Source organism: Ustilago hordei (assembly GCF_900519145.1).
Source record: "Ustilago hordei strain Uho2 genome assembly, contig: UHO2_contig_03, whole genome shotgun sequence".
Lineage (NCBI taxonomy): Eukaryota > Fungi > Basidiomycota > Ustilaginomycetes > Ustilaginales > Ustilaginaceae > Ustilago > Ustilago hordei.
The window spans coordinates 1,220,481-1,239,950 of record NW_024545288.1 but is presented as its reverse complement, the minus strand read 5'-3'; the positions used below and the strand labels follow the sequence as shown (position 1 = coordinate 1,239,950).

Genomic DNA, 19,470 nt, shown 5'->3' with positions numbered 1-19,470 from the left:
TTTTTTTTCCACCCCTTCCTCCTCCTGACCTGCTGAGAGCATGACTGTAAAAGCATTAAGCATCACCCAATGCCCCACCCGCCGCTAGCCTATCGATCCCCAACTCATCCTCCAATCCCATATCAACAAAGAACTTCCTTAATCCAGCTGAATCTGCTCCACCCAGATCCACCCTCCCCTCTTCTCCCTTTTCCGCCTCAATCCCAATCCCTCTCTCAGCCAAGTTGCTATAACTTGCCTCTAGAGCCTTCTGTACCGCAAAAATCCCCGCTGTTGGGAAGATAGCAAGTTTAAACCCTAATCTCTCTACCTCTTTTGCTGTCCATAACGGACTTTTCCCCCCTGTAACACAATTCGCTAGCAGTGGCCAGGGAGCTAACGCCTGGATTGCTGTTCGTGCTTCTTGGTCACTCCTTAGACCTTCTAAAAAGCCCATCTCGGCACCAGCATCCCTCGCTTTCTTCAGCCTTTCTATCGCCTCTTCTAACCCCAGATCAGCTAAAGCGTCAGTTCGAGCAATGATCAGGATCCTGTCCTCTTTCGGACAGGGGAGAGAGTTGCTCGCATTTGCCGCTGCTGTAATCCTGGAAATAAACGTATCCGTATCCACGAGTTGCTTCGAATTCAAATGACCACATCTTTTGTTCGTCACTTGATCTTCGATATGCAGTGCAGCTATACCGGCACGATGATATTCGAGAACGGTACGAGCGACTTGAGGGGGCCCGCCGAACCCTGTATCTGCATCAGCGATTACAGGGGTGAGAAGGGAGGGGTCGGCAGTGATAGATACTCCAGCAGCAGCAGTCATGTCTGACAGGGAGAGAAAACCTAGATCGGCCCGGGCTAGGCGGGAGGCGGAAGTGCCTGCTCCAGTTTGATAGAGGGCATGATGGCCGGTTTTGATGGCTAGACGGGCGGAGATGCCGTCAAACACGCCAGGAGCGATGACGAGGGGGAGGGTTGAGAGCAGGTAGCGGAGTTTTGCTGCTGATGTGTGAGGTGCAGTTGGAGTCATCATTGTGGTGGTGGGCTGGCTGGGGGTGTGAGGGTGGCGGAGTCTTAGTTGGGAAGATCGGTGGGAAGAAGATGGAAGAGGAAAAGGTTGCGGCTATACTTTCGGTTATACCCTCAACCTCCACTCGCCGCACGAAGCAGGTTCAAGAAGAAAACCCAAAAAAGAAGCAAAGAAAAAGATGACCTCAAAAAGAGTTGAGAATTTTGGCGCTAAGTTGCCGATGAGTCATTTTTGAGTGCTATTTACATAAGCATATATATACATGCATGCTTGGCAGTTACCTTCAGCCTGTGCCCATCTATGACTAGTTCACCCCTCACATCACTCCTAAGTTGTCATGGTAACACCTATGCATCCCACATGCATAACCACTGATGTGTGGTTTTGTATCATCAATGGTTATTTGCCCTCTGTGGACCCTGTAGGCTCTGTTTGGTTCCGACATGTCTCCAACCATTGTTACATTTCCCTCAACTGTCTCCCTCAGTGGGAAGCAGGGAACTGCTGAGCTGCTGTACCTTGCTGTGGTGTCAGTCCCAACCCCTGCCATGCACATCATAATGCTTCCTTGCCTACTGGCTTGGTGAAGATGTTGGCCAAGTTGTCCTTGGTGCCAATATATTTGATTTTGACATTTCCATCTTGCACGTTATCTCTGATAAAGTGGTACTTGGTGTCAATATGCTTCAACTTCCAATGTTGTGCTGGATCCTTACTAACCTGAATGGTGCCTGTGTTGTCTGAAAAGATTGTGGGGGTGCTGACATCAATTCCAATAGCTTTGAAGAGATGCCTGAAGAAAAGTACTTCTTGTGCAGCTTCAGTTGCTGCCACAAACTCTGCTTCCACCACCAACAAAGCAGTGCAGCATTGTAGTGCTGACTTCCATGTGACCAGGTTCCCATGTACAAACACTGCTGAGCCTGATGAGCTTCTTCATTGTGCGGTAGCATCACTTGCCCAGTTCACGTCACTATGCACTGTTAAAAACTCTTGTTCCTTGTCGCCACCATATCATAGATGGACATCCTGGGTGCCATCTAGGTATTGTAGTACCTTCTGCACTGCATTGCAATGCTCTTTTGATGGTTGAGTCATATAGCATGCAAGGACCCCTACTGCTTGGCTGATATCTGGGCATGTTCCATTCAAGAGCCATAGGAGCTTGCCAACAATCTGTGGGTATTCCTTTTGTTCAGCTGTGCTCACTGCTGTCTCTGGGGCCAGTATGTCTTGGAGCGGTATGCTGGATTTTCTCCTGCATTTGTCTAGGTGTTCATCCAGTAGTTGTTTAATGTAACTGGTCTGCCTGAGGTCCATTGTCTTTTCTTCACGATCCCTGGTGATCTTGATTCCAAGGAAGTGAGACATGTTGCCACCCTCCTCCATCTTCCACTTCTTGCCTATTTCCTCCTTGATGCATTTGACTGTTTCTAGCTTTGGAGATATAATCAATGTATCATCAACATAGATAATCACTATTGCAAAGTTGTCCCCCTTTCCTCTGGTGTAGATACATGGTGCGCAATCGAGTCTATGGAAGTTTGAGCACCACAGGAACTTATCAAACTCCATGTTCCACTCCCATCCTGATTGCTTGAGTCCATATAACCCTTTCACTACCCAATAAGCTTTTCCTTTTGGTACCTTTGCCCCTTCCAGTGGTTTCATATAGATGACATGCTTGAGTGTGGAGTTGAGGTAGGCCATCATGATGTCAAGTTGATGGACCTCCCAGTCCCACTCCACTGCCAGTGACAACAGGGCTCTTATCACACTAAGTGGTGCCACCAGTGCAAAAGTTTCTTCAAAGTCTATGCCCTCTCATTGTGTGAATCCTTGTGTGATGAGTCTTGCTTTATGTTGGACAGGTACCCCATCAGCATCCAGCTTGAGATGGAGGACAATCTTAGAGTTGATGAGTTTGGTGTTTGGTGGTACGTCCACAATTTCCCAAGTTCCCATGGCCTCCAGTCCATCCAACTCCTTGCATATGGCTTCTTGCCATTGCTGTGTGTCTTCACTGGCAAGTGCTTCTTTCATTGTTGGTGTGAGGTTTAGGGTGGTGGTGTTCGCTCCCCTGATCAAGTCTTCAACTGCTATCTCTGATCGGTTGTCTTCAGTATCATTGATCGGTTGTTCAATGGGTGCATGTTGGAGTGAGTCTTGCTTGTCAAGCTCTTTGATTTCTGGTTCAGGTTCGAGGTCATTTGCCTCTGGTTTGGCACTTTCTGCTTCAAGGCTCTCAAACCCGATTTGCAGCAGGCTTTGTACTTTGGGTTGATCATGCCAACCTTTGTGTTCATGGAATGTAGCTGAATTGCTCCACCAGATGGATGGCGTGTGGTCTGGAGTGAAGAATTTCCATCCCTTGTGCTCGTCATCGTAACCGATCATGATTCCTGGTATGGCTCTCACACCATGCTTACCTGCATGATCTTTTTTTGGGAGGTGAACCCATGCAAGACAACCAAAGACACACAATTGTTTTGCCAAGCTGTGAGCTGTCATGTGGTGAAAGTCTTCATATGGAATTCTGTTGGCATTTGCTGATGGTGTCAAGTTAAGTACATGTCCAGCAGCCATGATGGTGTAGGGCCATAGTCCTTTTGGCACCAATCTTTGGACAAGCATTGCACACATCTTCTCTTGGAGTGATCTGATAGTGTGCTCTGCTCTCCCATTCTGTATGCTGACATATGGGGTGGTTTTTTGCCACTTAAACCCTGCTTCCTGCTTCCATTCCTCTGCTGCTAAGCTTGACCATTCTGTTCCATTATCACTGTGAATACACTTTAATGTGTGATCTGTTGCTATCTCCACTGTTTTGGTCCATGCTTTTAGGGTGGGGAATGCTTCTGCTTTGCTTAGGAGTGGTTTCACATACATGTAGGATGAGGCATTGTTGACAACTACCAGTGCATGGTGATAATTTGGACATCCTTGTAAGTCTGTCATTAAGCTGATGTGTATCAACTCTAGTGGTTCCTGTGCTCGTTCCATTTTGCTGCTTGCCATTCTTGCATGTGTTTGTTTTGCTTGACTGCAACAGTTGCAGTCTCTTGCATTGTGCTCGAGCTGTGTGTCCTTTCCCAAATAATGAGCCTGGATTTGCTTAGTTTTGTTTCTGCTGGGGTGGCTGAATCATTCGTGCCATAGTTTGCTTATCATGTGGTTTGCAGGCCTTGCTGGTGTCATGTTATCATCAATGCCCTCAAGGGGTTCATTGAGCTGTGCTGCTAGGGAGTCACTGTGAACTTCCCATCTTTTCTGGCATCGGTTGGTCTTGCTCTTAACCATGCTTCTGTCATGTTGGAGGATTGTAGCTCCAGATTCTTCAAATATCACTTGTGCACCATTTTCAGTTAATGCTGGGACAGACAATAGATTCTTGCTAAGGTTGGGAATGTAAAGTACATCTGTGAGGGGTATTTTAACATTTCCAACTTGCAAGGTCACATCTCCTATTGCTTGTACTCACAACCATTCATGCCTGGCAGTATCTATGGATCCTTTCTTTGGCATCAGAGCAATGAGCTTATCCTCATCACGTACCATATGATGTGTAGCTCCAGAGTCAAGAATCCATGTACTGCCTTGATTACAGTTGCCAGTGTTGCTTACGAAAAGGGTGCACCTGAATTCCTATCCCTGCTGAGTAGAAGTTTGCTCCTGGCTGCTGATGCAATTGATTGCAATGTGCCCAGGTTGCCTGCATTTGTAACACTTAGCTGGCTCATTAGGGTTTGCAGGATCACATCTGCCTCTGTTGTAGCCTTCTTGGTTTAGGATTTGGCTAGGTCCACTGGCTTGGTTGGTTATGTTCTTGTTGCCAGTGAGTCTGGTTGCGGCTCAGATATGGCCTGAGAGTTCAGCTTCTTGATGTTTCTTGGCAAGTGCATGGTAGGCATATTCATAGCTACAGCTCGGCTGTGCAGCTTTGAGGGAGTCTACTGTCTGAGTATAGAGCCAGTCATCTTTGACACAGTGGTACAAGGTGGACTTCTTGAGCTTTTCATCCATGCGACTGCCCAGCCTCACAGCATCATTCCAAATTTGATCTAGTTCCTTTCCAAGGTTGATGACATTTCAGTGTACTAGCTTGATCTCATGCACTCAGTCATGAATTGCAGAAAGTTTGACTTCATCATTGATCATGAGCACTGCTTTGAGTTTCTTATACAGTGTGGAGCCAAGTTGTTCCTCTTCACCTTGTTCTCGAACAGTGTATGTATGAATACTGCTCTCAGGACTGTGGTTGCATGATGACAGGATGAGGCCTAACAGGTGACTGTTTAGTTCTTCATCATAGTCTGTGTGGTTGCTAGATATTTCCCTGGTGAGGATTTGTTTTGTGTTCTTGATGGGCCATATGCAGTCCATAAACATGGGCTCCCAGATGGCCCAGTTGTTCTCATTGAGCTTGACGATCTGTGATACAATGCTGAGTACTGACTTAGGAATCTTTTTGACTTGGCTGGTATTTGGTTGGAGATTCATCATAGAGAAGGCACACTCCAAGATTTGGTCTTTGTTCCAGTCAGTGTGAACCTCTCTGATCATTTGCATGGTGCATTTGAGTAGAGCTATGCTGTCTACTCTGGGCGGCATCTTGATGGCAAAGTGCCTTGAAGCTGCTGAGCTTCAGACTCTTAATCAGTTGAGAATTTTGGCGCTAAGTTGCTGATGAGTCATTTTTGAGTGCTATTTACATAAGCATATATATACATGCATGCTTGGCAGTTACCTTCAGCCTGTGCCCATCTATGACTAGTTCACCCCTCACATCACTCCTAAGTTGTCATGGTAATGCCTATGCATCCCACATGCATAACCACCAATGTGTGGTTTCGTATCATCAATGGTTATTTGCCCTCTGTGGACCCTGTAGGCTCTGTTTGGTTCTGACACATCTCCAACCATTGTTACGTTTCCCTCAACTAAAAGGCAGCTGTGATTCGTAACACCTGCTTATCTTGTTTTTGCTGATTGGTGAGGTTCGAATCAAGGGTCCAACTCTTTTCTCTGGCTCGAACCAACACATTTTCCATCTCGCTCACCACCTCGTACACAGCGCCATGCACCCACCCGATCTATTCCCTACGGCAGAAGAGGGAAACGACGATCTGGAAACATACCTATTCCTCCTTCTCTCAGACTCCAACCTCCCCACTGGAGGCTTCGTAGCTTCTTCCGGTCTAGAATCCTTTTTCGCCCATGGCTTACTTCATAATTCCCGCTTCAACCTCCCCCCTCCCACTTTCTCCTCTTCCTCCAAACCTGCATCAGGAAGAGTGATCGCACCATCACAAGCCCAACTCTCATCAGCAACCCTCTCCTTCGCCAAATCAACCCTGCATTCTTATGCTCGATCCAGCTTTCCTTTTGTCGCTCGAGTACACTATGCTGTGATCCGTTACCTAAACGAAGCGAAGGGGGAGGAATTGGAAGCGTGCTTATCCACAATCTCTCGGCTAGACTATTCCTATCATACCCTCTTGCTCAATCATGTTGCCAGACGAGCAAGCAAAGCGCAAGGCATAGCCTTATTGACGTTGTACAGTAAAGCTTTTGCTCGACCTATCAACCTGTCTTCTGAACCTTTTGACGGTTCTCCTCTTGCCTATCGCTCCTCTGCCTCCTGCTCAACTACGGAAGAGCTGAAAAGGATAGAGCTGGCAGCTGCCCTAGTGGATAAACTCAAACAGCACATTCGACAATCTACCAGCTCCTCTGACAGGGAAGGAGAAGGACGGGTAGAGAAGGGTTGTCAACACGGACATCTACCCATCTGTTGGGCCGTATTTAGCGCCTGTTTAGGTCTCTCGCTGGAGAAGGCAGTGTATTTGCATCTGTTTCTGCAAGCAAGGAGTCTGTTCAGTAGTAGTGTGAGATTGGGTACGTTAGGTCCGTATATGGCTCATCAAGTTATGCGGTTTCACTTACGAGCGGTGGTGGAGGATCTACTTGGGGAGATTCAGAGCGAGGGGCTGCTCACAATACCCAACTCTTCCCATAGAGCAAAAGGAAAGCAGAAGGCGGAAGAAGTGGAAGGATACACAATCGACCCATACCCAACAGCGCCTTCCCTTAAGAAAGAAGAAAAGGTCAAAGCGTTCCGTACAACAGCTACAATGTGCTCGAACGCAAATGTTAAGGGGAAGGGGAAGGTGGAGGAATTGAGAACAGGCAAAGGACAACTAATACCAGTCGATGATAACGAAGATACCGATCAAGGTTGGGCTTGGGATTGGCCGGAAGATCCCGACCCACTCCACCAACCTAACAGTGACGGAGAAGAGGGCAGGGATAGTGAAATAGGGTTCTGGACAAGTGATGCTGCTCCGGCAACTACCTTTCCTTTGGGTGAGATAGTTCAGGCTCGACATGATTGTCTACATTCCCGTCTGTTTAATAGTTGACAAACGAATTCACAATCTATCACCAGTGAGCAATCGCGGCAATCGCACAAGCACAAGCAAAGACAAGATAACATCTTGTTGAACTAGATTGGAGGATGAGCAAGACAGCGATACTATTACTTGATTACATTCCAGTCCTTGTCGATGTGAAAATCTGCAGCGAGATGGAAGGCTGTGGTATGAGCTGGATGGAAGTATCTACTTTTCCTTCTTGTGGTTTATTCCGAGTCCTTTCTGAGATGCGATTGATGCGAGCGCGGGTGGAGGCATCTTCTACCTCCTATTCTTCTACTTTGTGCCGTCTTCTTGCACTCACTTTTCGAGCTTGCTGCTTCCGGCTTAGTTCAAAACCTTAGGTCCGATCTCAAACATCCCCGGTCTAGGACCTTGAGTCAAGAACCTCCAAGTTTTCTCATACGCTCTCAGAAAAACACTCTTCTGCGGCAGCCCACCTTCAGTCCCCGGAATTCTAATCCTTGGCGAGTTATCGACAAGCTTCTTGAAATCTTTTGCCTTGTGCCTAAGATCAAAGTTTAAGCCTACAGCTGCTACTCCCTCTCTCGCCTCGCCTGCCTCTGGCAGAATGCTCTCGTTGTTGAAGAACCTCCTTAGTGGCCCAGTGGCAGTTAAGAACCCGCTTGAAGTGTCTCTCGCGTGTTCGTCGGCAATAGGGCTGTATTTGGAGTGTACCAAATACTCCCAGAGGATAGTAGCTAGGAAGAGATAGATGGAGATGCGAAGGATGACTTGGATTCGGCGTTGACTTGTTTCTTCTTGGTCTGTTGCCGTCTTCTCAATTCGTCTACCCTTGACGGCTTTTCCGGAGGCGGAGTAGCGGAGGATGAACAAAGCAATGCATGTGCCGAGGGAAATACCTTGGAGAAGGGAGATGGCGAATGCGAGTCCACGTTCAAATTCAGGCGTCCAGTGACCGGTTCGATTGAGGAGTACGTAAATGCCGTAGATGGGAAGGGTGACATGCATTAGGAGGAGGGAGGAACCGAAACCGCCATGCTGGATGGTACTGTAGATGGCTTTGCCGAGATGGAAGTGGCCTTTTCGCTCGGTGCCTGGTTCTGGGTGAAGGCGGAATTTGGTCGACATCTTGAATCGAGGCTACTGCGAGTTTGTGTCTTTAGAGTATGTACTGTAGATGAGAGAGCTTTTGTTCACCGTGTAGGGGATGGCAAGTCGTTCTTGAGGCGAATGCTGTGGCTGCGTGTGGGTTATTTGTCTCGAAAAGGAGATAGGAAGAGGTGGTTGGGTGCGAATGCTGAGTAGATAAAGCAAAGCGGATGTAGCTTTGATCTACAATGGATGATGGTTGGATGGAAGCAAGGACGGCGTCAGAGTTCAAGAGGCACAAGAGACAACTTTTAGCCGGCGAGAAGAAGAATCTAGCTGCAACAATGAGACTGTGAATTGCGGAGTGAAAGCAGCTCATCAGCGGGGGATTGGAGCAGAGAGGGTCCCCCACTTGGCATCCATCCAAAGGCGGAGACGAGAAAGCTCTGGAAAAGCGCCCTCGGCTAAAGAGTCAAGACGATGGATACCTTTTCTTTTTTGGATGGTTGACGTTGCTCCACCTTTTTCCCCTTCAAAAAAGACAGACTCACGTTCATTTTCTTTTCTGCAGGCGGAACCGAATTTGCACCTCTGCTCACCTGCCTCTCTCTGTGTAAGGCAAAGCATGGATTTTGTCTCCGTGTGAGGCTGACTTTGAGTTTGTCGGAACGTGAATGCGATTACGGCTCCGCACCAATTATCCAGCGCGACAAACAAAGTTGCTTTTCGCTTTGCCGACAGTTTCACAAAGTCTAACACATCCCCTTTCTTGTTACACCGACATAGATGACACCCAATGGAAAAGGCGACTGAAAAGGCACGTGATGTTTCACGCTCAAAACGCGCTCCAGCACAAAAATGATAAGCAAAAAGGGCCAAAAAATAAAAGCGTTCTCTTTTCAGCATATCGAAGCATCACAAGCAAAAGCTCTCTCTTGGCTCATTCGGCTTTATGGGCCTCGATAAGGATGACATTGATTGCGATGCTCAGAATCCGTTCACGATCGCAAAAGCTGACCAACCGATGCTTGTAGCGATCACGTCATCGTCCTCATCGACTTGCCAATACGAGTCTATTGAGTCGAGCTGATGGCAGGCGACTTTCATCGCTTGTTGCTGCTATTCGTCGAAACACATCTCCTGCCCTGTATCATAAATGCCAATCCTAACCCCCAGAGCGAGAAGCGGTTCTTGATACGCTTGTTCGACCGTGATTAGATTGTCGTAGGAAGCGGTCATGTCGGTTCGAATTCGTGTCGAATGCCAGAACATTGGTTCATGCTGCCCAACCTTTGCCGAGCAGCATGACAATGGCTTTGAAGCGTGCCATGGTTCATGGCAAGCCAGACTAGCTTGAAACCTTATCAAACTTTGCAAAGGAGATCATTGCAGAAGTATCGTCTGGCGAGGCTAAGAATAACACAACACACGCACATCCCATTATGATCTGCACAACTGAGCGACTGTACAGGCTTGTGCAGATAGGAGAGTGATGCACGGCCATCCTACCTTAACCCCCTTCTGCTTGATGTTGAACATTGTTCAGTCGGCTGTGCTCTCCTTGATTGGGCGTCGCAAAGAGTGTCATTTGGCTCATCATCATCATCAAAAAGCCTCTTTCTAATGCGAGGTTCCTTCATCGAGGCTCAGATGCGGCGGCAGAAGCAGAGAGAATAATCAACGCATTGTGGAGTCCCGCAGCGAATTTTCCTCACCAACTCGCCATATTGAAAGTCCCCTTTCATCATCCTTCTTCCCCTTCTTCCCCTTCTTTTCTTTCATCCACCATCATCCCAACCTTTCTTTTCCCGCGTCGTCAAATCTCTCTCCTGGCACCCAATCAAATCGCTCACCGTAGTCGGCAAAACTCATCCGTCTCTCACCTTATTGTGCACTACTCCTGCCGTCTGCGCTTGTTCAGAAAACTCACACATCGCAAGCAACTTCTTACCCGTCCCCACGCGACCCCCTTGCCCTGGAAGCAAGACGTGCCTGATCTGCACCACACGCCTGTTGGACAGGCTCCTGTCTTTGGCCCCCTTTGCTTCCTCCACGCCATCAACAACATCGATAGAGTCCACAAATAACCTTCAATCTTCACTCAACACAGTTCCTCCAGCTTCAACCCTGTCTCTAGTTCTTCCACTAGCCTCAGCCACGCTTTAGCCTCAATCCTTCAGCCACCACTCACGTCAAGATTGTAAACATGACTTCTCCAGCACAAGCTACGAATAGACCCCGAGCACCGCTCGCCGAGCTCCCCCTCCATCATTTCGTATCTCAATCCCTCGCTTCCTCATCGCCCAAGTCTTCACCCGGAAATCTCCTCAAGACGCCCTCCCGCTCTCGATCCCGCTCGCCTTCTCTCTCCAGCAGTCGTAACGGCTCTATTTCTGTCTCGCCTCACAAGCAAGCCTTGCTCCAAAACCATCGATTCGTCCGAGAAGGATCGGCTGCCTCCCCATCCTCCTCTTCCACAACTCAACCTTTGGAGCAGGTGGAGAACATGACCGACGCCGACCTAGCAGTCTTGCCTCTAAGGCTGTTCGCCGATCCACCCTCCTCCAAGACAGCAGGCTCGGACCTTTCGTTGGAAGCCAGTCCGATAGTGCCTCGCTCCAGTGCTGGTCCGATGGAATCAAGATTTTCACCCCGAAACGTCAAGAATTTGGCTCATCACAGCAGGCCTAGCACGCCAAAGGGAGCCACGACGACGCCGTTGAATGTTAGACAGCATCGTCCGCCGCATACTTCGGGTCCGAAGCCGGCGCAGTTTGTTGAGCCTAGTCCGACGACGCAGCGTATGTCTCAACGTATGTCTGAGTCTAGGTTGAGTCGACGTGGGGTTGATGCGCCAGAGGAGGTGCCTGCTACGCCTTCGCGTGCGCGCGTTTTAGCGTCTCCCGCTGCAAAGGCCCGATCTCAAGATCTCAGTGCACCCATCAACGCTGCAAAGGAACAAGGTTCGGGAACAATGACTCCACTCCAAGTTCCTACCCACTTACTTTCGCTCTCCAACAACGCACCGCAAAGCCTTCCAAAGAAGAAACACCGAGTGTCACAGACAGAAATCGCCATCGCACATGAAGAAGCAGGTGCAGGACCCATTGCTTCTCCTTCCCCCCGCAAAATGACTGATTACTTTTCCCCTGCCTTTTTTGGCTCCTCTGACGACGCAAACAAGACTCGGCTGCGGACCGATAGCATCTCCAACCCACTTCTCTCCATGCAGGACTTGATGAGTAAGTCGAGCGTAAACAGCCTCACCCTAACCAAATCTGGGCTGTTTCTTGGGGTTGTAGCTAGACCCATCCCTGGTTGGACCGTACACGAAGATTCCCCCTTGTCCAGCTGTGATACTGCTCCATCGCAAGACCATCCGCCTAGTGAAGTGGAGAGTCCCGTGCAGAGTGTTCAGTCAACGCCGAATAAGGAGAATCGCACTCCCGATGCCAGCTTCCTCACAGGCAAGGTAGTACCGTTGGTGCTGCCGGACAGAGCGTATAGCGTTGATGTTCTGCCTCTTGTGGGCGGCAGTGTTAGTCCGGGTGGGAAGAAGAGGTCTAGTTCCAGACTGACAACTCAAGAGAGTAGTCCCGCTGGAGCGGTGGGGGTAGGAGTTGGGGGATCGAGAAAGAAAGGTACAGGTGGAAGGTTGAGTTTGTTGGCTGATGCAGATGCTGAGTTGGAGGGTGATGAGGAGTTGGGGAAGAAAACTAAGGGTACTAATCAGCAGAATTCGCCTTTGATTGGAAGGAGAAAATCTTCAGCATCGCAACACCAAAGCAAGATTTCTGCGAGGAGTAGTAGGAAGAGTTCAAGTGTCTATGGAGCAGGGGAGGTGGGGGAGGGTATTGCTAGTCGCACTCGATCTCGTACTCGGGTGTAGGTTGGTGGTTGAGGGTTTTTGTGATATGGACTCTTACTTTCTGGTCATATTCCGTTTTCGTGTTCCTGTGTCTCCGTTCCGCTCGCTTTTCTGCATTCAGCATCGTACTGCCTCGCTCTAGCTCTCTTGCATAGCTCTCTCCTCCATAGCTCCGTTCCTTGATATTCGCTGTATTCTACCCCGCTCTGACCCGATTTTCGTTCGAATCAAATCTCTTGCTCCTCGTATGCAATGCAATCCGTGTCGATCGGCAATCAGAAACCTTGGCCCAATTCACGGCATTTCTCCCGGCAAAAACGCCAAAAGTGAGCTTCACCGCCGGCTCTCATGGACACCGCGCACAAACCAACCCTCTTTTCGTAGTCCACCTTACTCACCCCCAACCACGAACCACAATGTCCCCCAACCACCCAACCTCAACCCTCGATCTCATACACCAGCTCTGGGCGCAAGCCTCCCTACCCCCCTCCATCCTACGCAACACCATCAACGCAGGACATATCATTCTCCCCCACGAGCCTTCTTTGCATGGACAGGCGATTCGAAGTTCTTTCCAGCTAACAGCAGTTGCACAGGCAGCTGCAAGTGTTGTTGCTCTCACTCACTCCCTGTATATCCGTCTTTTGCAGTTGAGTTCGGATGAGGTTACAGAGGAGATAGTGGAGGGGGTTGTCTTGGATCGGGTAGAAGTGGATGCGAGGCATGCTATAGCAGAATACTTTGGTTGGACTCGACTCGCACCCCACTCGTCCTCTGCAGTGGGTACGCAGGAGAACTTGGCTAATTCAATACCGACAGATAGTTCAGAGGGGAGAAAGGTCTTAGGGATCTCTCCAGATGCTGTTGCCGATTGGGACGATCTAGCGGGGTTGTACGAAACAAAACCAGGTGGGAGGGGGATAAAGGGGGTTGTGAGGATTCATACCAATTTCCCGCATCACAAGCTCGGAATCCTCCAACTCCTTGGTCTCCTACCTCCTGAGATACGATGGAATGATGAAGGGATACAGAGAGTTTTTGAGCGGGTTAGGAAGGAAGATATACAGAGAAGAGTGAAGAATTGGGATGCGTTCGAGTTCGAGGCTGCTGCTCAGGGAAGGGGGCTTTGTGTTACTGCGTATAGGAGCAGGGATGAGTGGATGGGGAGTGCGATGGGCAAGGTGTTGCGGAACTGGATGGAGGAGAATGTTGATAGCAGTGCGTTCCGGATTTCAAGAATCGCGTCCGGAGACTGCTTAGAGCAAAAGAGAGAAAAGGGAAGGGGAAGGGGGAGGGGAAGGTTGAAGGTGATAGATATGTCCAGAGTCATAGCTGGGCCGGTAGCAACCCGCTCTCTAGCCGCGCTCGGAGCAGATGTTCTCCTCATCTCATCTCCGCATCTTCCGAACCTACCATTACGAGAAGTAGACACCGCTCGGGGAAAGAGGACTACTTTCCTCCACCTCGCTACCTCCTCCTCTGAGCTTCCTCCAGAACTCATCTCCCTGATCGAGCAAGCGGATGTATTTTCACAAGCATACCGCCCAGCCTCCCTCGCCAGCAAAGGTTTAACTCCGGAAAAGTTGCAACAGCTCAGACCAGGGATCATATACGCCGAGCTGTGCGCCTTCGGTTTCACCGGTCCCTGGTCCGATCGGAGAGCGTATGATTCTCTCACGCAGACAGCTGTGGGAATGAACTATCTCGAATCTACACACTACTCAGACTATCTCGGGAAAAAAGAGGAAGAGGAGCGTGTGGAACCAAAGCCGTTACCAGTGCAAGCGTTAGATTATGTTGCAGGGAGTTTAATGTGTTTTGCGACCTTAAGCGCGAAATGTAGAGCGATGTTGGAGGGGGATGAAGGAGTGGGATGGAAAGTTCAGGTTAGTTTGGCTAGTGTTGCGGAATGGATTATCTCCCTGGGGCAGCTGGAGGGGATGGAGGCTTGGGAGGAGCCGCCGGAAAGAGCTCTGCCCGAGGACGGTGCGGGGTGGGTGGAGGTGTACAAAGTTAGAGGGTCGAAGAAGGGGGAGGAGGGGAGAGTGGAAGTACTAGCCATTAGACCAGCCTCAATTGCGGCTCGAGCAGCTGTCGAACAACGCCAGCAGGAGGAGCAGGAGGGAAAGGGAGGAGGGGGGTTGCAGTGGACTGTTCCAGCACATCTCAACGTCGATGCTCTCAAATGGATAGATTAGAGTCGACACTACCGGAACAGTTTCTGGTAGCATCTTGCTCTTCATCACTAATACTAGCATCATTATCAGAGCCTCAGAAAGGATATACCCAATCTCACCTACTTTGAAGGAATCGCACGGTGTGAGCGAGAGCTGTCATAGACAGCAACGAAGTTGAAGATACATCGGTATTGCCAAGAAATAATGTGTTAGATCAGAACACTCATGATCGGGGAATCGGGAAGACACCAAGCGACAAGGAGGATGAGATGGATGCAAAGCTAGTGGGGCACATGCAACTTATGCTTGAGGGTCAACACCATGGCATGCAGGAGGTATGATAACATGACAATGGTAATGAAAGGAAGATACATGGCACATGGGCATGACTTGAGAGAGTAGGCTTAGCTGGATGCCAAAGCATGTATATATACTCCTGTCTAGCCGTCACTTCCTCATGGAAATATAAGCACTTTTGTGAAGATCCACTTGCTTAAGTTGAGCACCTGACTGTGGCCTTACTAAGTGGTGTACCTAAATTCAACTGGCTCCCAACATGGGGCTTGAACCCATGACATTCAGTATGGCAGGAGAAAGTGATCACCAAGCCAGTACAAGCAAAGCAGCCAGGAAGACTAAAGGGGGAAGAAAGGGCAAGACAACACAATGAGTACAAATCAACAAAGAGGCCACCGATGGTAATGAGACCGAGTATTTTGACAATGAGGATGAACGAGGATCAGAATTGGATGATGATGATGACTGATATGATTACCGTACCTTAGCCAAAATCTTGGAGACAGTTCCCAAGCTCACATCATGCAACTACTACAGCTGGTGCACACTCATCAAGGCCAATCTTTGGGTAGTCCCTCATGCCACATGCCACCTAGAGAGCAAATACAACAGAAGCCACCCAAAATGGGACAGAACCTTCAACAATGCCCTAGTAGGTGTCCTATGCAGCACCCTAGACACCGAAGGAGAGCACAACGTCCTCTACCTCCTGCTAGACATCAGCAAGAATCACCTAACCTTTCACCAAGCCTGGAAGAAGATCGAAAGGAGCCTGACCAGTGAAGCAGCTAGAACCTCGTGATGAATAGCACTGCTTGCCCAACTCAATGAGGCCAAGATGTTCCATGCTGATGCCCATAAGCTAATTCAAGAAATCAGGGCCATGCAGACAGAAACTAGTCTTCTAGGGGCCCCATTCAGTGATGATGCGCTATATGCCACACTCCAAAGGTGTATGATCCAACATCCCATCTACAAGGAGACAGTTGCTACCATTCACCAAGTTAGTTTTGATGCCCTGGCAACAGCCTTAACTATGCATCAGTCTGCAATGGAGAATGTTCCTAGTCAGAAAGTGGATCCATGCCAAGCGAGCACCAGGACTGCCAGCACCAACGAAGAACAGGCCTACGATGCTGAGTCAGACATGGGCAATGCAAGGACCGCAGTCAAACTGAAAAGGATCCGCTGCTGGGTGTGCAAATGTCATGGGCACAGCACTAGGCAATGCAATGCCTCTATCACCATTCCTGAAAATTCCCCTTTCGCCAAAACCAACTAGGAGGTCTGGTGCTCTTTCACCCTGAGTTGGCGACAGCTCCCAAAGTCAGGAGAAACCACATGTTGGATCCTTGATTCAGGAGCAAGTTATCATATGGTTAATGACCACAGTATGCTCATACATCCAAGAAACTGCAGAAAGCATGTATACACTGCTGGAAGCAAAGTATTGGAGGCAACTGCTGTGGGAGATGTCAGCATAGCAACAGAATATGGAGATGTCTATCTCCAAAACGTGTTGTATATTAAAAGACTCAACATTAATCTATTGTCAACCAATTCACTGATGGATGAAGGAGCACATGTAACTTTAGATCCCACAGGTGGACAAATACACCTGGCAAACGGCATGCTGCTGAAAATAGCAAAAGATCGTGAGCACAGACTATTAGAGTTCTGAGGCGATACATGGCAACAAAGTGCAATGACTACATCAACACTGCTGTTTGAAGGAGTTGATGAAGAGTTCGAGCTGGCCAACCGGAGACCAAAGATCTCCACAAGACAGCTCTGGCACAAATGTCTAGGACATCCAGGTCAAGACAAATCCAGAGCGATTGTTGATAAACTGAAAGGCGAACCTGTAGCAGCATTGGACCCAGATACAGCTCTGACATGTGAGCAGTGTATACAGTCCAAAAGTACAGTTGCTCAGATGGGGCAAGGTAGCAGTGAAAGAGCTGTGGGGCCCCTAGACCTCATCCACATCGATTTGATCATAGACTCATCACATGTGACAGAGTACACATGCATGTTAGTGCTGGTCAATGATTATAGCAAGTATGTACATGTGCAGCTGCTTTTGTGAAAGGGTCACACATTTACACAACTCAAAAGGATTGTATCATTCCTAGAGACACAGATGGATAGGAAGCTAAAGGCAATCTGATCTGATCAAGGAACTGAATGGAAGAGCAATGAAGCATTAGAATGGTTGTTATCAAAGGGTATAGAATGGCAAACAACTGTGGGATACAATAGCAGACAAAATGGATGGGTAGAACAGATGAACAGGAGCCTAGGTGAAAAGATGCAAATGCTATTGATGCAAAGGAGCCTACCAAAGAGATTTTGGCCACATGCAATACAAGCGGCAGCATTCAAGCTCAATCTCACTCCCAGCATTGATGGAGAGTTCCCATACCAGCTCATGTTCAGCAAATCACCAGAATGATTCATTCACCTCATGTGCATATTTGGATGCTTAGCTTGGGTAAACATTCTGAAGGCTAAGCGAAACAACAAGAAGTTAGACCAGTGGGCAGTTGCAGCTATATTCCTAGGATACAGCTTAGAGAGAAAGGGATGGCTATTCTACAGCCCTGACTATACTCCAAACATCTTCTGGAGCAATTTGGCAAGGTTTATGGAAACACAGTGTTGGTCAGATCGATCAGAGTGGTGACCAATGAGCATACAACCACCACCAGTCCCAACTATCGAAGAGGATCTCGATGACTTGGGGTACACAGAAGAGAATCTGTTTGATGAAAGAGAGCAAGAGCCCTTAGAGGAGTATGTCGACATGGAGTCAACCCTCGAGGGGGGGGAATTTGAAGAGCCACACATTGAAGCCGAAGCCCCTAATGGAGGCCCAAAAGAAAGGGGGGAGTATACACCAGTACCACCCGAGAAGAGGGGCCCATGGCCGAACTGGAGGCCAGCCAGGAATATGCACAATCTGGAGAATTGGGTAAAGAAGAGCTACTTCGGACTGACAGCAACAAGAGCTGAGAAAGGAAAGAAGGACTTGAACCCAACCATTTGCGAGGCGCTGGCCAGAGAGGATAAGAGGCTCTGGGAGGAAGCAATGTGCAAGGAACTGGACAGCCTAGAGGCAATGGGAACATGGGAAATAACCAACCTGCCATGGGGGATGAACACAGTCGACACACGATGGGTGCTCAAGATCAAAACTGACACAAACATGATCCCTATGAAGTACAAAGCAAGACTAGTAGCACGAGGATTCACCCAGAGAGAGGGCCTAGATTACGTGGAGATCTTTGCACCAGTGGTGCCCATCCAGGCAATAAGAGGAGTGCTGGCCATAGCGGTGGTATGAGATTGGGAGGTTGACTCAATCGACGTCAAGCAGGCCTACTGTCAGAGGTCGCGCACCTGAAACCTGAGATCGGTAGTTGTATCAATACTATTACCGATTCTGTTGAGTTATGTGACAGCACTTGTGGTATTGCGATTCTTCACGAGATATGTAGTAGAGCCATCTCTATTACTTTTCTTGCTCGAATCTGTAGTTGTGATGAGGCTACTGCAGATTTCGACTGACCACTGTCAGACACTCTGTTCAGAGGTAGCTCAGCACAATCAATAACTTATGCGAACTTGCTGATGACACCAAAGGTCTGGTGTGGATATGGATTGGTGGTGTCAACTCAAGTGTCCAGTGTGTCGACTATGCTTGAGGTGATCCCCGGACCGCAGTGGACAACTGCCTTTGGTTCTATTGTTATCCAGACTGCTGGTTGCTACGAACTGCCTTTGGATGTCAGGAAACAGTGATACAACACACATGCTTCAGTGAGGAGCAATCTATTGATTGCAACTTATGCTGACTTGAAAACTAATGAGTACTTATGTTTCTAAAGTATTGACTAGTTGTATGGTGAGTAGAGTGGATGTCCCTACACTCAACCATTTGTGACGAGAAGGTATGGTTATATACCTCTTCACAGCGTCACCAGCGACACTGCTCCAACTCCCTCTCCAGAGAGTACCTTCACCGCCAAGTACTGTGCAGGAGTCTCCATTGAAACTCCTCCCTCACCACGCCTCGTCGCTCCTGTCTTTTCTGAGCTGTATCAACTCCATCAACACTGCTCCTCCTCCTCATGATTGTTCACCGGTGCCCGCCACACAGCTCCTCTTCCCTCAACCAGCAATGGTTCTCTTGTCTGCATATCTCCTGAGCCCCTGAGCAGTAACCATCTGCATGCTTCATGAGCTCGGTCCCTGTCTCAGCAGTGCTCAATCCTCCTCGCTTGCGAGCATAGTCCCTCTTGCATGTGAAATCGTCATACGAACATTGTTGTCACTGATCTCAATGAAATCTGCCATACTATTGTACTTACTGCAGATTCTGGTAAGATCTGTGATATCGAGTTCATTCATGCAGATCCCAATGAGATCTGTCATAGAACTGGGTCTACTACTGATTCTGCTGAATTCTTCCGTAAATCCACCAATCCACCTGATCCTTCGATTCCTGCACTACCTTCATATGAACTGTCGGGTCTTCCTGCTTCCTGCACCGCCAAGCCCATGACATTACCCCCCTCTTAAGGGCTGAGCTCCGTTGAGGCCAGCCTTGCTTCTTGTCTA

At 48.7% G+C, this 19,470-nt stretch overlaps 7 protein-coding genes across 7 annotated transcripts; 4 read left to right on the top strand and 3 right to left on the bottom strand.

Moving 5' to 3' along the window:
- Nucleotides 1-55: 55 nt before the first annotated feature.
- UHO2_01984 (uncharacterized protein) lies at nucleotides 56-1,021 on the bottom strand (the record flags this gene model as incomplete). The annotated part of the gene is made up of 1 exon (XM_041559421.1): nucleotides 56-1,021. The coding sequence occupies one exon, from the start codon at nucleotides 1,019-1,021 to the stop codon at nucleotides 56-58; it is 966 nt and encodes a 321-aa protein (XP_041415355.1).
- Nucleotides 1,022-2,842: 1,821 nt separating this feature from the next.
- UHO2_01983 (uncharacterized protein) lies at nucleotides 2,843-4,036 on the bottom strand (the record flags this gene model as incomplete). Its single annotated transcript, XM_041559420.1, has 1 exon — nucleotides 2,843-4,036. The coding sequence occupies one exon, from the start codon at nucleotides 4,034-4,036 to the stop codon at nucleotides 2,843-2,845; it is 1,194 nt and encodes a 397-aa protein (XP_041415354.1).
- A 2,060-nt stretch (nucleotides 4,037-6,096) lies between these two features.
- UHO2_01982 (uncharacterized protein) lies at nucleotides 6,097-7,440 on the top strand (the record flags this gene model as incomplete). The annotated part of the gene is made up of 1 exon (XM_041559419.1): nucleotides 6,097-7,440. One exon carries the CDS (start codon nucleotides 6,097-6,099, stop codon nucleotides 7,438-7,440), a length of 1,344 nt encoding a protein of 447 aa, XP_041415353.1.
- Nucleotides 7,441-7,779: 339 nt separating this feature from the next.
- Nucleotides 7,780-8,544, bottom strand: UHO2_01981 (uncharacterized protein; the record flags this gene model as incomplete). Its single annotated transcript, XM_041559418.1, has 1 exon — nucleotides 7,780-8,544. The coding sequence occupies one exon, from the start codon at nucleotides 8,542-8,544 to the stop codon at nucleotides 7,780-7,782; it is 765 nt and encodes a 254-aa protein (XP_041415352.1).
- Nucleotides 8,545-10,711: 2,167 nt separating this feature from the next.
- Nucleotides 10,712-12,394, top strand: UHO2_01980 (uncharacterized protein; the record flags this gene model as incomplete). Its single annotated transcript, XM_041559417.1, has 1 exon — nucleotides 10,712-12,394. The coding sequence occupies one exon, from the start codon at nucleotides 10,712-10,714 to the stop codon at nucleotides 12,392-12,394; it is 1,683 nt and encodes a 560-aa protein (XP_041415351.1).
- A 395-nt stretch (nucleotides 12,395-12,789) lies between these two features.
- UHO2_01979 (uncharacterized protein) lies at nucleotides 12,790-14,571 on the top strand (the record flags this gene model as incomplete). Its single annotated transcript, XM_041559416.1, has 1 exon — nucleotides 12,790-14,571. The coding sequence occupies one exon, from the start codon at nucleotides 12,790-12,792 to the stop codon at nucleotides 14,569-14,571; it is 1,782 nt and encodes a 593-aa protein (XP_041415350.1).
- A 2,965-nt stretch (nucleotides 14,572-17,536) lies between these two features.
- UHO2_01978 (uncharacterized protein) lies at nucleotides 17,537-18,193 on the top strand (the record flags this gene model as incomplete). The annotated part of the gene is made up of 1 exon (XM_041559415.1): nucleotides 17,537-18,193. The coding sequence occupies one exon, from the start codon at nucleotides 17,537-17,539 to the stop codon at nucleotides 18,191-18,193; it is 657 nt and encodes a 218-aa protein (XP_041415349.1).
- Nucleotides 18,194-19,470: the final 1,277 nt, after the last annotated feature.